At 44.7% G+C, this 17,796-nt stretch overlaps 1 protein-coding gene across 1 annotated transcript in view; it reads right to left on the reverse strand.

Annotated features, from left to right (window-relative positions):
• Nucleotides 1-1,516: 1,516 nt before the first annotated feature.
• ATP2C2 (ATPase secretory pathway Ca2+ transporting 2) overlaps nt 1,517-17,796 on the reverse strand; it is a 64,774-nt gene continuing 48,494 nt past the window's right edge. Inside the window, 6 exon segments of the mRNA XM_075282183.1 lie at nt 1,517-1,888; nt 4,598-4,739; nt 4,970-5,065; nt 7,304-7,451; nt 9,281-9,397; nt 11,954-12,022. Coding sequence (XP_075138284.1) covers nt 1,770-1,888; nt 4,598-4,739; nt 4,970-5,065; nt 7,304-7,451; nt 9,281-9,397; nt 11,954-12,022 — 691 coding nt within the window. The 3' untranslated portion in view covers nt 1,517-1,769.

The following is a 17,796-nucleotide window of genomic DNA, read 5'->3' on the forward strand; positions in this document are numbered from 1 at the left end:
TACTTGTCATTACTATAGCCAGTGATAGTCTACATCTATCCCCTGCCATGAACAGGGTGTCATAGTTTGCCATCTAAGGTCCTCCATCAGGGGACCTGAACGACTGAGATCCAGACCCCTAAATGAAGTCTGCCGGGTTTTTTTTTTTTTTATGTAGATTGTGAGCCCCACATAGAGCTCACAATGTACATTTTTCCCTATCATTATGTCTTTTTTGGAATATGGGATGGAAATCCATGCAAACACGGGGAGAACATACAAACTCCTTGCAGATGGTTTTTATGCCCTTGGCGGGATTTGAACACCAGGACTCCAGCGCTGCAAGGCTGCAGTGCTAACCACTGAGCCACCGTGTGGCCCCAAGTCTTCCGGGTTTCTGACGTTTTTATACAAACACCATTGGAGAGAAAAGTCCTCCTTTGATTTTCAGCAGTTTCGGCAGATGTGAACCCTAGCCTACACCAAGTGCTGCCACAGGACCAGAGGTACATTTATCTTTTACATTTTCTGGCTGGTTACTTGTCTTCCTTACAATGCCTTGTGAATATTGGTTGATGAGGGTTCATTGTTTTTCTCCTCTCAATATTGTAAGATTACATTCATATGTCTGGACTTAATTTGTAGGTTTGCAGTAGAAATTTGAGGCTGACATTCGGACGACTGCCACTGATATGCAGCAGATCTGCAGGAGGATTAGACCCATCGACAGATTTATGAAAATTGTTTTAGTTGCCCATAGCAACCATTCACAGAGCATCTTTTATTTCTTTAAAAGCAATAGTAAAAATTTAATCTTCCCCATTGTTTTTCAGTGCAGAATCCATGGAAGTAAGTAACACTTATGGACAAAAATGTTTGTTGAAACTAGCCTGTAAGGAAATGGCATTCATATGCATGGGGGGGGTGTTGGATTCCCTAATGAGCAGGATTTTATCAAGAAATATCTACTCTTGCAGGCTTTCAGTCCTATCCATTGCAGCGTCTGTACCCCTTTTGTCCTTGTTTAAACCCCTTAATAATGTGAAGAGTTGATCGCCTTAGGCTGACAGCACTGGAAAGAAAAGGAGTGCATAAAACAGAAATATCTTCTGGATTTAGTTCCAAGTACTGAGGAATATCAGAGTGTCGTTCACCAGTACACCAGCACACATAAGGCAGCCATATTACAGCTCTGTGCAATGTAATAGTTCTGCAAGCATAATCCTTTACACTCATCTCCTATTCACATACAGCAGAAATTTCAGCAACTGTACCATTAATCTGACTAGGGGTTGCAAAATCCATGTGTGTGCTGCAAAAACAAACCCATTCTGAGGAATGGAAGTGAATTTAGTCACAGACATTTCTGCAACAAATCTGCTGTGTATGGATCCCTTCTAACAGTTATAATCTTCCCACCCCATGGTGTAGTTTGGACTCCTGTTTGAGTTGCCACTGTGATGGTGCTATGCTTTGCTCAGCCTCTAGGGGGAAGCATTGTATTGACTCGGAGACTCATGTGTTATTTAAAAAATAAATGATTAGTCTTTAATTGTAAATTAATTGAAAAATACAAAAAAAAAAATAAAAATGATTTTTCCTTCTGACTTGGGATTGTGGACTTCTTTTTATAGTCTTTCCAGTTTTCATGCCAGTTAAATGTTTTCTCCCATAAAAACAGCAGTGTGACTTTACATAAATACGTAATATAGCGAACGGCGCAGAGCACATTGTTGGGGGGCAGGTCACAGTGTCGTGAGGGCAGGGAGACAAGAATAACACAGTCATCATTAGATTTCTTCTTCCAGGACTTTGACTGTCTTCTTCCGGCAACAGCACTGCTCACAGAATTTAATCAGCTCCGACACCACAAAGACGGAGGACGCCAAACCAGTGAGGAAGAGGAGATCTGTGGGAGAGAGGATGGTTAATATAAAAAAAAAAAGTCTGGCAGAGAAAATTTGACGACATGCTCAAAACAGGTTAAAGAAAAAAAAATAAAAAAATCACTGATTCCGTCAAGACTGCCTGCTCCCCCTTGCTGGTCTCTACCTTATGGCCCCTTACAACACTAAGGAAATGACCACTAAGCTAATAGCAGGCTGCATCAGCAGCAGGGCCACCGATAGGGCAGTACTACTGGTACTGGCGTCAGGGGCCCGGCCAAATTGAAAAATGGGGGGGGGGGCGGTTTTGGCCCGCCACCGTGCGCCGGCCCCCTGGCGCCCGTAGCAGTCATTGTGTATGTCCTATTTCAACTCAGATCTGGATCCATTGGACGCAGATCTGAGTTGAAGACATACGCGGCTGAAGCAAGGAGCTGACACAGGTCAGCTTCTCGCTTCGCCGCTGCGTGTCTCTCTCCCTGACACAAATGCGGCTGAAGCGAGGAGCTGACATGTGTCAGCTCCTCGCTTCGCCGCCGCTGCTACTGGCTTGTAGACGCGATGTGATCACATCGCGTCTAAAAGCCAGTAGCCGGCGGCAGCGGTGAAGCGAGGAGCTGGCACAGGTCAGCTCCTCGCTTCAGCCATCGTGTCTACAAGCCAGTAGCCGGCGGCGAAGCGAGGAGCTGACACAGGTCAGCTCCTTGCTTCGCCGCTGCGCGCCTCTCTCTCTGTCACATATGCGGCTGAAGTGAGGAGCTGACCTGTGTCAGCTCCTCGCTTCGCCGCCTCCGCTACTGGCTTGTAGACGCGATGTGATGACGTCACATCGCGTCTATAACTGTGCGCCAGTGAGAGAGAGGCGCGCAGAGAGCTGCGAGGGAACGAAGGAGAAGGTAAGTCAGTCAGTGTAATGTGGAACGTGAAACTGGGGGCAGAGAGAGGATGGCATGACACTGGGGGCAGAGATGGAGGGGACATGAATATGGGGGCAGAGATGGAGAGGACGACATGACAATGGGGGCAGAGATGGAGAGGACGGCATGACAATGGGGGCAGAGATGGAGGGACATGAATATGGGGGCAGAGCTGGAGGGGACATGAATATGGGGGCAGAGATGGAGGGGACATGAATATGAGGGCAGAGATGGAGGGGACATGAATATGAGGGCAGAGATGGAGGGGACATGAATATGGGGGCAGAGATGGAGAGGACGACATGACAATGGGGGCAGAGATGGAGGGGACATGAATATGGGGGCAGAGATGGAGAGGACGACATGACAATGGGGGCAGAGATGGAGGGGACATGAATATGGGGGCAGAGATGGAGAGGACGGCATGACAATGGGGGCAGAGATGGAGGGACATGAATATGGGGGCAGAGATGGAGGGGACATGAATATGGGGACAGAGATGGAGGGACATGAATATGGGGGCAGAGATGGAGGGGACATGAAACTGGGGGCAGAGATGGAGGGGGGGAACATGAAACGGGGCAGAAATGGATGGGCGGACATGAATCTGGGGGCAGAGATTGGGTGGGAGACATGAAACTGGGTGCAGATGAAGGGTGTATATGAAGCTGGGGGAGAGATAGAGGGGGGACATATAATGTACGGGTGACTGTAGGAGGATTATACTGTGTGCGGGCACATGAAAAATTAATGAGAATGGGTGGAGTCAACATAACGGTGAGTGGGGCTGAATTTTGTCCCTCTTTTGGTTCTTCAAAAGTTGGGAGGTATGGGTACAGGGGGCAGTGGAAAGATGTTAGAAGGTGGGGGGGAGGGGGATTGTTGGGACATCGAGTGTGCGGCACTGCGGAGAGGGAACTGGGGCAATAATACAGTATATAATATATAAGTTTTTAGCTGGAGAACTACAAAGCACACAAGACCTCCAAAGCCTGTTTGGGGGTGGGACTTTCACTTTAAAGGAGTGTTCACATTGCGTTTTTGGCCTCCCTTGCCGGGATACATTGGTAATCAGTCACAATCAGCTCCCCACTTATCCCTGCACAGAGAACTGCAGGCCCCCCTTTTTTTTAATGGCCAGTTCTTCGTGCAGGGATAAGTTGACAGCTGATTCTGACTGGTTACCAACGTATCCCGGCAAGGGAGGCCAAAAACGCAATGTGAATAAGCCCTGAGGATTTATTAGGAGGGCTGTTATAAATGGTGTTGGCTCTCTATAGACGCTGTCACACGTAGCAGATTGTACCTGCAAATAGAATCTGATGAAGCCTTGTAATGCTGCTAAATAGAGGAAAATGTAATACAGAATTGGTATGTCGCAAAATAAAGTAGTTTTAAAATGGCGGGGGGGGGGGGGGGGCAGACACTTTTTGGGGCTGTATGGGGCCCCAAAATTCCTGATGGCGGCCCTGATCAGCAGAGACCCATCTCATCGACTGACACCAAGTCAGATCCCACACCAAATTCAGCACCATTTTCTTCCGTATAAATGCGCCCTAAGCCTACCATTCCTATGTGTGGAGAGGGACCACAAAGCAGAGACTGTAAGGAGCTTCTTTTGTTAACCCATTATAAACCTGTTCAAATTTTTAGAGCCTGGAGCGTCAATTAATAAAGCTAAAGCATCAATATGGCCATGGATACAAATCTGTCTGGTTACCAAGTCTGAAGGCTTTAACATCACTATACTAATAGGAAGAACTCCCTTGCAGAATCCTAGGAAAATTGGGTTGTAGATCCTCACCCCAGACTCACCTAGTGCATGGAGATTTTGTGTCAGGAACACTTTCTGCAGAGGAGGGATGTAGATGACTGCCATCTGACCCAGGATGGAACCAATGACAGAGTACCAGAACATCCGATTCTTGAAGATGCCAATCTCAAAAATTGTTTTATTCTGGAAAAGATTGATAACCTTTAATGGGCTGTCCCATCAAGGACTCTTACTCTTTATGCACTGCAATCTCCAGCAGCCCTATAGCAATGAATGGAGTAGTTGTGTATGGGGGCGGATAAGAGTCCTTAATGGGACAAACCCCTTTGATGGTTAGTTCAAACATTCCATACTGTAAATCCCAAGCAAATACAGTGCAATACATAGAACAAAGATATTGGAGTTGCACTCACCAGTGACCGACACGCCAAGGCATTGAACATGTCAAAAAACACAAAACAGGTGAAGGTCATAGTTGTTGTTCTTGGGGTTACTTTTCCATCTGGAATCTGAGTGCAGAAGTGAGAATTATTCCACAAAGTCCCAAATGGGTCATGTGATTTCCATAACAGAGGTCGCCCTTAAAGAAAATATCCACTTGGACCACACCTCATAGGCTGCGTTTACACAGATCTTTTCAGATTCTTGTTAATTAACAAGGTTTGCCCACCAATGCCATGGGCGGGGGCCATCACTGGCAATCTCAAAGAAGGCCCTACCCCATGGCCTTCACTGCCATTGTTTCATCCTATGTTCTCGTGATCAGTGGGGGTCCGAGCTATCTGACCCCCACCAATATCTTGTGGCTAAGAGATAATTTGCATAGATGGGCAAACCACTTAAAGAACTGCATGCTTTAAGTGTAGTATTGCCTTGCACAGTTTACTATACATTTGATTTCTGAGCCAATAACGATTAACTTGAAAACCATATAATAGCCATTGGCTTACAGCTGAAGTGCATCATAAAATATGCGAGGCATTACAGGAATTTTATAAAAATTAGGCAGTTCTTAATTTTAAAAAGCACCATGTGAACCCAGCCTTCGTGTCCAGGGAGGTAATAAAGGCATACAGGACCAATAACAAGCATGCTGGGAGTTGTGCTGCAGCACCTATAGAAGACACAAGTAGGTATTATTCCAGCACTCCCCTGTAAAGTGTGTGGGGTGCTCGTGAATGAGGTCTTGCAGTCAACCCAAGGATCAGTGATATTCACAGCATTGTCATCAAGTTGCAGACCTTTATTTGTATACAATATCACAGGCATATGGGCAAAATTTATATAGGTAATTGTGGCTTCTTAGACACAATGTCCAACAGTTTTGATCATGTGACCATCATCACCAGTTTATTTTTCTCAACTAACAAAATGAAGTGAATGAACAAAAGTGAACCCTAAATCAGATCGATACTTGGAGTGACCCCCACCCTTTGGAGGAAGAGTCATGGAAGTGATGACAATGACCCCTACAGAGCCGTGATCTTAACATTGTCCAGTCTGTCTGGGATTACATGAAAAGACAGAAGGATTTGAGCAGGCCTGCATCCACAAAAGATCTGTGCTTCGTTCTCCAAGATGTCTGGAACAACCTCCATGCTAAGTTCCTTCAAAATTCTGTGTGCAAGTATATCTAGAAGAAATTATACGGTTTTGAAGGCATAGGGTGGTCATGCCAAATGATGCAATTTACATTTCTCTTTTGTTCATTCATTTCTTTTTGTTAATTGACAAAAATGAACTATTAAATTAAACATAGAATAATATGAGCAAGACAATAGCAGACTTTCATTTAATATAGGGTAAAAGCATAAGAAAAACAACATGTTTGTAAGAATATATAAATCAATATAATAAGAAAGCAATATATATAGAAACATAATAATACAATAAATAGCCAGTAGGGGGTAGTAAAGTACAGAGACAGGGCTGAAGCAGTATAACCAAAGAGGAGAACAAAAGGAGGAATGAAGCCAGAAAAGAACAGAACAAGTTAAAGCAAGGCAGTAATACAAGATGACCAGGGAGAAGATAACTGCACAGAGTGGAGATCCACAGGCTTGCTGAAATCATATCTCTATGGAACTTCACTATCTCTCTACAGCTGTCTTTCTATATATTAGTTATATTGCTTTCATTTATTATCTTGAATATATATATCTCTATATCTATATATACACTCCTATGATCATGTTAAGTACTTTTTCCCTATATTATCTGAAGGTATCTTCTATTACTCTATTATCTATGAATCATGTCCTACTGTATATAATCATATTTATGTCTTTTTTGTTATTTTACACGTATCTTTTTTGTCCATCATCCACGCTTTTATCAAATTATTTGTTCATATTTGATTCTAGATAACTGTTGATGAAGGTCTTATGACCAAAATGTTCAGACTGTGTACACTGCTGATGTTGCATATATATTTGTTATTAATTGCAACTTACTGGAGGTGTCATGAATTTCTCCAATAACTGTAGGAGATGCTAAATCTTTACGCCTCCTGGACCGGCAGCAGGAGATCCCTTGACTCTCCCATCCCCTCTGCAGACGATTCAGACCCTCAATTGCTGCAGCTAATGAATTAATGATCTGAGTCATGGCGTTGTGTCTCCCCCTCACTTTGGGAATTAGTCACTTAGTCATTAATTGATGGTTGTTGGCTGCACTAAGGTCCTCCCCAAACACAATCAGCATCTTTTGACTTCCAGCTAATTGTCTGACAATTATAGTGTTCCCACCTCCTTCCAGAAGACAAAGAGTGTCCCACTGATGATGATGGCGGCCGAGAGCAGAATCTTCAGAAGTAAGGCTTTGCTGAGGATCGCTTCCTTGGCGTTCCTAGGGGGCTGCTTGATAGCGTCTTTATCCACAGGTTCCACCCCCAAACTTAACAAGAGGAAAAAATGGTCAGTATATTACAGGGTGTTTATCGTGTTCAGGTGCAGATTCAAGGGTGGGGTTATACAGAAATGTGGCCTTCTCAGCGGTTATTTCTGTAAAGATTCACTTATTAGCAGATGCAATGTTACAGTGACATCACTTTAGGTCCAAATCAGGGGCATAACTACTGGGGTAGCAGCGGTAGAGGTTGCCACAGGGCACGGGACATTAGGGGGCCCGGAAGTAGCTGCTACTTCTGCGTTTTTTTGGGTTTTTTTGTCTGTTGCCTGCCGAGTACCTAAATACTCCACAAGCACATACATCATCATCAGCAGGTAAAAGACCCTATTTACTTACCTATCCTGATTCCTGCTCACGTACGCCTGCTTTTTCTTCTGCGGAGGCTGTGAGCAGGAGCCGGGATCGGTAAGGGAGCGTTCACACTACTGTCGGTGTCCGACAGCTAGTGTCCGATGCTAATGTCCGAGCAAAATCTTGCGCAGACATTAGCATCGGACACTACCTGTGTCCGTTACATTTTGCATTGATTTAAATGGACATCGGGTGCGTTCTTTTACTGTCCATGGGTGTCCTTAACTGTCCATTCACAAAGAAGTCCGATTTTTCAAGCAGACAGCAAAAACCTACATGTAGGGTTTTGCTGTCCTAAGTGAGGCTGCAGGCCCACAAACCACACAAACATTATCATTATACACAGGGGGTCTTATCAGACCCCCCCCCCCCCCCCCCCCGAGTATAATGATCTGAGTGCTAGGAGAGGTGAGGGAACATAAAAAACGCTGTTACTTACCTCTCCTAGCACTGGGAGGCTTCGTGCCTACTTTGTGATGTCACAGATGTCATGTGGCCTAGGCCAGAGTCATTATACGTCACGATACCGGCCTGAGTCAGGTGACGTCTGGTCCATCATTGAAGATGGCCGACATTACCGAGGCGTGCACTGGAGCCCAGAGAGCATTAAGTAACAGTGTTTTTTTATGTTTTTATCCTCCCCTAGGTCTCGGATTATTATATTCTGGGGTCTGAAAAGACCCCAAAGTAGAATAATTGTTCATGGGTGGTCCACAATGGGGCACAATACTGTATTCAGGGGCCACTATGGGGCATCATACTGTGTCCAGGGGCCACTATGCCAGGAGGGGGTTCACTCGATGTCTTCGGGGGCGGGTGGGAGCCCGTGTCAAAAGTTTGCCATGGGGGCCCAACATTCCTAGTTATGCCACTGGTCCAAGTGTCAGGTCAAGCCTTTGGCGTCAGTAGGCCAAAGCACCAACTCAGACTCCAATTTTTCCACAGCCGGCATCCTGCTCCAACTCATCATAAATGTCTGACAGCCGTGGTCAGTCGGAAGCAGTGAAGCTCATCCAATTCATTAAAAAGCTAGTGACTGAGTACCTATTCAAATCAATGGGAGACAGATTTAATGATTTTTGGCACATATTTTAAGATTGAAAAATCCTCAAAATCTGCAGCACAAAGCAGTGTGAGCATACATTAGTTCTGTTTGTTTTTTATTTTGGCTTTTAGTATATTTTATAAGGTCTTTATGATCAGCTATACTTGGTGACTTTTCTCAGAGAGATCCTGAAGCTTTTGCTGGACATTACCTCTGCCATGTTTAAAATCATGTAACTCAGGATCAGTACAGAATAAGTCATGTATTATACTTCAGAGCTGAACTCACTATTCTGATGATGGAGTCACTGTGTACATTATTCATACTGGCCTGACCCAGAGTTACATTCTGTGTTATACTCACTCACTCTCGGGTTAAAAAGTGCAATAATGGTCAATTCATATCAGTCTAGTGATACCTCTGAGCTGGGGGTCCATCCATGATAATGTTGATCCACAAAATCTGCATGGCGTTTAGAGGGTTTGGAAGATTCATGATGGTGGACAATGTGATGAGACTCAGTGCAGAAATACTCCTGGAGGAGAACAGACAGCAGTTAGACATACATGCATCCCCCAAACACTATTAGGTGCTGCACCCCATCTACAAATACTCGACAAACTGGATCATAATGGACAATCTCAATCATCTAGCCGCGAGCAAGCAGAATTAGGGTGTAATGTAAATGATTGTCATTCTGTCTTATACACCGCATTCCAAATTATTATGCAAATTAAATTTTTGTGTTTTAAAGATGTAATTTTTTATTTTTCAATTAAAACCCTGGTTGGTCTTGTGTCTCAGGGCTCCTTGGATCACTGAGAGCAATCTCAAACACCTGTGTTTGCCAGGTGAGCCCGATTAAAAGGAAACCTACTTAAGGGGGCATTCACACTATGTAACGCGGCGCTGATTCTTGCACGATAACTCACGTATGGATCAGTGCTGTAAAACAGAATCCCATTGACTTCAATGGGTTCAGTTTAACATGCATAACACATTGAAATCCATGGGATAAAAAGCCTCCCATTTATTTCAATGTATTACGCGCGTTAAACGGAACCCATTAAACTCAATGGGATTCTGTTTTGCAGCACTGATTCTTACGCGAGTTATCGTGCAAGAATCAGCGCCGCGTTACATCGTGTGAATGCTCTTAGGCTAAGGACCCACATGGCATTGCGGTTTTAGAAATTACAGCATGTCAATTACACCTACAGAAACGCCGGTGGTTTCCCTATAGGTATTATGGAAGCAGCAAGTCTGCAGAGAAAACCTGTGTAAGCTTTCTGTGAAAAGCGCTGCAGAAAAAACACAATGCGTTGCCACCGTGCTTTTTCCCACAGTGCTTTTTTGCTGCTGCTCGCTACGTGGGGCTTTAGCCTTAGGAAATGCAGCCTTTTTTTGTTGCAGATTTTACTGTATGTTTTTGGGGGTTTTTTGAGCCAAAGTCAGGAATGGAGTTAACAGAAGGTAAATTTCTAAGAGCTTCCTTTATATTTCATTCCTTTCCAAATCACTCCTGATTTTAGCTTAAAAAACTGCAGCAAAATCTGCAACAAAAAATGCTTTGCTTCCAAAACCTGGGGCTTTCGCCTAAGAAGGATATTCTACATTATTAATCAGGCCACAGGTTTTAAGCAATATTGGAAAGAAAAAGGGTTTGCTGCCGAAAAGTGTCAAATATTGCAAATGCCTTGGACAAGCGTGATCATTATACTGTGAAGAGATTTGTGGCTTTAGAGCACAGATGGGTTTGTGCAGATAAAGGCGTAATGAGGAAAGGTTCTACCAGACAAATTTATCAGAGTAAGAGATCAGCTGCTAAAATACCATTACAAAGCTGCAAACAAGTATTTGAAGCTGTTGGTGTCCAGACATACATGGAGACTCATTTTGAAACGGTCTTCTATACTGTTGAGTGCCATGCCACCCTGGATAATCCAGGTGGATGGAGTTGTGGATGTCCACCATGTCCTAACAAGGCAGCCACATCAGCAAGTAGGTGGCGGAGTCGTGTTTTGGGCAATCATCATTGCCTTCTGTAGCAAAATCATCTTTATGCATGATAATGCACCATCTCATGCAGAAGAAGAATAGCTCTGAGTCTCTGGCTCCTATGGCCATTAAAAAAGAAAAACTCATGAAGTGGTCACCATCCTCTCTTGATCTCAACCCTATTAAGAACTTTTGGAGTATCCTCAAGCAAAAGATCTATGAGGGAGGGAGGCAGTTCACATCAGAACAGCAGCTCTGAGAGGCTATTCTGACATGCTGCAAAGAAAGACAAGAAGAAACTATCCAAAAACTCACAAGTACTATGGAGTCGAGAATTGCAAGCAATATCAAAGAAGGGGTCCTATGATCACACGTAACTTGGCCTGTTAAGAGGTTTTTGATTGAAATAGCTTTTAATTTCAGTAACTGTGGCCTCTCAATGCTGCAAATTCAACAAATGACCGTTTTCAGTTCTTAACAACCTATATATTGTTTAGAAATTCTGTTTTGCATAATAATTTGTGAAAACAAATGTTACCATTGGGAGGCTTGTCCAATAAAATTAGATTTATACTCTAGTGGTTGATTAGCCATTTAGGAAAATCAGAGAAAAATATATTTTACATAATAATTTGTAACGCGGTGTATATTAGTCAGTTACATCCAAAGCTGCATTTACAAAGCTACTGGTATTGTGTGATAGTGCCAGAGGATTGCTACAGTGCACTGAGAAATATATGTAAAGTTCCTGGTGTAAACACCATAACACTAGTCGTCCCACAATGCAATGCTGCAGAAGGTAGCTCAGTTTCCATAATATGCTGCATTGTTAGGGGTGTCCATGTCACCATACAGCTGGGATATTTCAAGATGCAGCCAAAAGGAGTGTAGCTCAGGCCAGGACTGCAGAGTATAATATGGCATAACTCAGGCACAGTTCAAGTATTTCTGATCTACAAAATAACAATAAGGTGGAGCTATGTGTCAATATGGAGGTGGACTGTACATATTTCACGTGTCTTAGGATTCCTAACAGTGCTGAGCAGCGGCTTCTTAAGTCTGATTGCTATGGCTTCTTGGTAAAATCACTTACGTGCTAAGCTGGAAACGGACAAAGTTCTTGATGTTGTAGAATATTCCTTTCCCCTCCTCAATGGCGTTCCTGCAAAACATATAACACTCATATTAATTCATATTTTTATGTAACAATCAAATTCGTATTATTAAACATCTGTATGTATAAAAGAGGACAGCAAGCAAGATCCTGAAAATTGTGAGGAGAGATGCACAGTCTAAGAAAACTGCAGAATGGCTCATTGTAGAAAGAATAGGCATTCCCTGCATGGCATGCTGGAATCTGTAGTTCCCCTGGCATCTGTCTAGATGTTGTTCTGTGTTAGGAAACTGCCAGGAGACAATGTTTAATGCTTAAGAGTGCTCTCGCTGCAGAGCTGAAACATGCCAGCCCTAGGGAATCATCTGTGCTGTTTCCAGGAGTTACAAGATGAAGAATGAGAGTACACCAATGCTCAGTATGAGAAGGAGGAGATGTGCGCAGAGACGCCATGGTATGTTTACAAACTCAGCTTTCCAAGAAACATAACAACTGCTCTGTTTCTTCCCTCCCATACTTTGCAGCCCTGCTTCACCAGGGCACTACAATAAGTAGAGACTCCTAATCAGCTGGAGTATCTATTGGAGTCTGAACATCTTCAGTGATTCAGGCTGCTGCTCCTCCCTCATGCTTTACATGACAGCTCTGCTTGTTCAGTCTGGCTGCTGTATACAAGCAGAAGCTCAGCAGGAGGTCAATAGAGAGATGATTACTTAACAGTAACAACAGAAGATTCTAAACTACAAAGTAACTAAACCACCAGTTACAAGAAGATGATGGTCAACAGAGTACTGGGAAGAGCCTCAATAAGGTGGAGATGCCTGGATGGAAGAGGTTGAGACATAACGTGACTGCTGAACTGTTTGCCAGGAGACAGCAGGATCCTCTCATCCTCTCTGCAAATATAAAGTCCTCCTGACATATAACTAATGACCGTGCTGGATATGACGGTGTTCTATGTAGCCGGAGCTGCGCTTAATTAACCAACAATACACATCCGCTGCTGCATGTTAATGCTGCTTAATGGTACAGAAACATTACATGTGTCAGCCGCTAACTAAGAGCAAACACTTCAAGGGAACCGGACTGGACAACGCTGAACACATTCTACTTGATGACTACCCCCATCATCCCACTGACAGTTTTCATGTATGTGACCTACTTAAAGGGAACCTCTCATCATGAAAATACGGTCCAATGTGCAGGTAGCAAGTTACAGTGAGATATGGAGCAGCTGAGCAGGTTGTTATATAGTTTTGTGGAAATTACCTCTTCTAAGTATAGGAAGAACAGAGCAAATGAATAAAGGACAGGTTATACGGAATCCTTTGCTACAAAACTATATATCAATCTGCTCATCTTCTCCTGCTCAATAACAATTTCATTGGGTCCAATCCGCTATAAAGCGCTTGTCCAAGCTCACGTGGAGAAAACGGAATTACTGTAGAACATTTTATTAGAATGTGTTTTCTATTCGCCACCAGTAAAGATCAATGTTCTGGTTTACATTCAAAAGCTTGAAAATGGTCTTTTCTCAGAGGTGAGGGATTGTAACAGTGTATTAGTCTACATACCAGTCCTAACTAAAGCTTAATCCAGGACTCCAGACTGATAGGATCCATTCACATGGAGGAAAATGGTGAGGAATTTGGTGTGGAATTTCAGTGCTGAAAAAAAGCCTCCCATTGACTTCAATGGGATCTACTAGCTTTTTATTCAGCTAGTGGGAAAAAAAAAAAAAGCTAGCAGAACCCATTGAAGTCAATGGGAGGCTTTTTTTTCAGCGCTGAAATTCCACATCAAATGCCTCACCATTTTCCTCCGTGGATACAATGTAACAAGCTATACAGACAGGAAAGAGTTTACTGCTGCCGTTTTTTCTAGACTGGACATAAGTGTAGCAAACTCTGTATTAGGCAGAGTGGGTGTTCAGCCTCTAAAGGCAAATAAAAATTTGACCAGTTAAAGATCTTGAAAAATGACACAAACAGAAAGAAAGATTATGAATGATAATCTGTTTTCCCTTAGCCCAAACAGCAGCACAACTGGGGTATTCCTGCCCCTATGAGCTGTTAGGACAGGTGGATTTTTTAATTACCTAACAGCTTTTGAACCCTATAAGAGGCCGGAAGACCTGCTCCTCCCTTGTGTTAGTAACAAGTATGATATACAGAGCAATCTATGCCAAGAGCTACACACACATACACAAAATCTGTACAATAGCACCTCTTAGGGAGGGAGCCTTGTGCTGCTGTTTGGGCTAAGGGAAAACAGATTATCATTCATAATCTTTCTTTCCCCCTACGCCCAACAGCAGCACAACTGGGGATTTAGCAAGTATTGTTTCCCCTAGGGCGGGTCCTCCTGGCAGGCTGATGCCAAGACGGAGTGCCCAAACGCTGTAGCATCGGCCGTACGCCAGTCCAATCTGTAGTGTTTGGCAAAAGTCAGCTGTGAGCTCCATGAGGCTGCAGCACATATCTGCTCTAGAGAGAGGAACCGTGTCTCTGCCCATGATGTCGCCACTGCTCGGGTGGCATGGGCTCGTAAGAAATCTGGAACAGGAAGATTCTGGGCCCGAAGGGAACAGCTGATAGCTTCTCTGATCCATCTCGACAGGGTTACCTTTGATGCTTTAGCGCCTCTATTGTGGCCAAACACATTAACCAGAAGATTCTCTGATCTTCGGAATGGTGCTGTACGGTCTAGGTAAATACGTAGTGCTCTTACCAGATCCAGTGTGTGTAGCTTCTCCTCCTGCTCTGTAGCAGAAGAGGGAAAGAAGCCCGGTAGGGTGATCACTTGGTTGGTGTTCTGAAGTGTTGGTACCTTTGGCAAAAATCCCGGAACGAACCTTAGCTGTACCCTGTCAGGGAAGAAGGTTATGAAAGGTTCGGAGGCCGCTAGGGCCTGCAATTCGCCAACCCTCTTCGCGGAGGTTATTGCCAGCAGGAAAGTCACCTTAAATGACAGGTACTTCCAGTCCACTTCAGATAATGGTTCGAAGGGGGGCGCACATAGCCCTTGTAGAACCGCGGCCAGGTCCCACCTGGCAGCCCCCCCCTCCCCTAAGGAACTGTTTGACAAGAGGATCTTGTGATAACCATGTCTCCAGGAGAGCAGATAGAGCTGACACTTGAACCTTGAGGGTGGCAGGTGCTAGTCCTCTCTCCAGGCCGTTCTGTAAGAACTCTAGGACTGCATCTCTGTCTGGATCGCGGTGGCTGCCTGTACACCAATCTCGGACTATCCGGGCGATCCTTTGGTAGCTCTGATTGGTTGCCTCTGCTCTTGAATGGGCTAAGGTACTTAGCACTCCCTGGGACAATCCTCTGTCTGCGCGTATGGCGCGGTTAACCTCCAGGCAGTGAGGTTGAATTTGTCTAGGCCCAGGCACGGCCAACTGTTCAGTGACACCAGGTTCCTGACTGGTGGAAGTGTAGCGCCCCACAGAGTGTGTCACTACAAATGTCATCTTATGTGATCTATACTGTGTACTGTGAAGGTATAGTGAGATCCAGTCAACCTGTTAGCATACACAAAGTTCCACAGCCATTATCTCTTTAGGAAAAGGGGTGGAGCTACAGACTGGAAGAGGGTCTCTCTCTTTTTCAGTTCCAGTTCAGAGTGTGTAGGAGAGAGGAGAGGTGTGTGGAGGTGCAGTGTGTGCTGCAGCCTCATGGTGTGATAGAACAGGAGGCCGGAGACCTGCAGAGGTGAGATGAGACCTCACAGGGACGGAGCTGCAGTTATAGGACCATCAATTCCTAACTAGTGTGAGAAACACTAAGAACATTGAGAGACTCACTGGATCGAGGCCTAGTGAATGCAAGTTTCCTGGAGGCTCAGTAACATACAGAGTTGGGGTGTCTGCATCCAGCATCCCAAAGAACTTGCGTTACCTGCTGTCCAGAAGGGGGATCTACCCAGTTGTAATTAACCTCTGAGCTCCTGGAACCCAGGACCAGAGGAAATCTATTAGAGAGTTTGAGCAGCAATGGAAGGCTGAATCATACTAGTGGTAAAAGGGAAGACTGGCATCTCACTATACTGGAGCAAGGTGAATCCTCCTGTAACATCTGTTATCTCCTGCTGACTACAGAAGTAAACTGTAAGTGTTTGGTTAACCCCTGTCTGGACTGTATTCTTTAATCAATCCTCTGTTACTCCTCCTGGAAATCATCCCTTTCTCACCTATATCATCTGGCCCTGGGACCTGCCCTGGTTGGGGAGGGTATAACATCTGGCACTGCATCACCACCTATTCCCAGAGGCCCTATCTACAGTGCCCGGCTTCACCTCAAGCCGAAACCCCAACTGGCGTCACGACAAACTTTTATTTTTCTTTATTTTTCTTTCATCCATTTTTGCTTAAAACTCCCCTTTTTCAAGGCGCTGCCGCCCCCGGTGTCGGGCCTGCTCGCACCGTGAATCTACATAGGCCGAGCCGGGGCGACTCACCTTTTTGGCGTCACGAACAGGATAGCGAAAGTGCGCAAAACTTTTTTTTTTGTTCAAAAGACTGTTGCATTTTTCAAAAATTTTCCCTGCTTTCCACAATAGCAATGAACAGCAATTGCATGATTCAAGTTACACTGAACTGCAGGGTTGGTTTCTCTTCCTTGCAAGCCACACTGAGTGCAGAACATGTGACATGCCTGTGCAAGGAGCAGTGAAAGATACAGATTGCATCATCCCCAATTGCAGTCTACCCCTGCCAACTGTAGAAGTCTCTGTAGCAGCCAGACCAGCATCAATCCATCCATCCATCCATCCATCCGGATCAACGCCTTACAGTATCAAGTCCGGTGAGTGTGGCCTTGCTGGGGTTAACAAGGGGGGGTGATGTATCAAGCAAGTGGATCCTCATCCCCAGGCCCCTCTGAATCCCCCATAGACTCTAACCGTGGTCACAACCAAGTAACTATGGCACCTATATTACCGCTAACAATGCCGTACATTCCAGCTGCATCCTGGCTGCCCCAGTATACAGGCGAGTCCCATAGCCTCAGAGACTTTAAAGAAAAGCTGAGTAGCCTGTTTGACCTTTACCCTATGACAGAGGAGCAAAAGGTCGCAATATTAATAAGTCAACTTGGTGGTGCAGCACAAAGGGAAGTTAAATCCTGGCCATTGAATGATAAAAGATCTGTAAAGGACATTTTTACCAAACTCAGGATCACCTTTGACACCCGCACCACATCAGAGATAAAGATGCGGTTTTTCAGCTGTAAGCAAAAACCGCAGGACACTGTGAGAGATTTTGCCCTTAATCTACAAGAAGCCTTGTGGGTTATTAAACAAGTAGATCCAGATAGTATTCAGGATGAGGATAGGATGCTAAAAGAACAGTTTGTAGAAGGCCTATTGTCAGAATCCGGTAAGGCCCAACTGCGCATGATGGCCCTGCAGAATCCTGATATGAGCTTTATTGAATTCAAGGACAGATCCATCCGTATCCTGAGGGAACCTGTCTATCCATGCGGACAGACGGAGGAGCAACAAGTTGCTCTCCACAGGCAAACACCTGTGAGCCCTGCAAATGCTGCACCTTTTCCATCTACTGTACAGTGTGCACAGATCCAATCTGATGATGCTGCAGAGCTGCGGTTACAAATGACTGAGCTAACTAAACATGTAGCTGCATTAACCAAAACTGTTCAAGATCTCCAAGTTTCGTCTCCAGCAAAGATCCAGCTTGCTTCCAGCCCAGAGGATCTACCTTGGAGACGTTCAAGAAGAACATTGTTTCCTCAACAGCGACTGACGCGCAACGGCAGGAGGACCACTGACAAGTTTGACCCCTCTGGCCGACCCATCTG

Source organism: Leptodactylus fuscus, chromosome 7 (genome assembly GCF_031893055.1).
Source record: "Leptodactylus fuscus isolate aLepFus1 chromosome 7, aLepFus1.hap2, whole genome shotgun sequence".
Lineage (NCBI taxonomy): Eukaryota > Metazoa > Chordata > Amphibia > Anura > Leptodactylidae > Leptodactylus > Leptodactylus fuscus.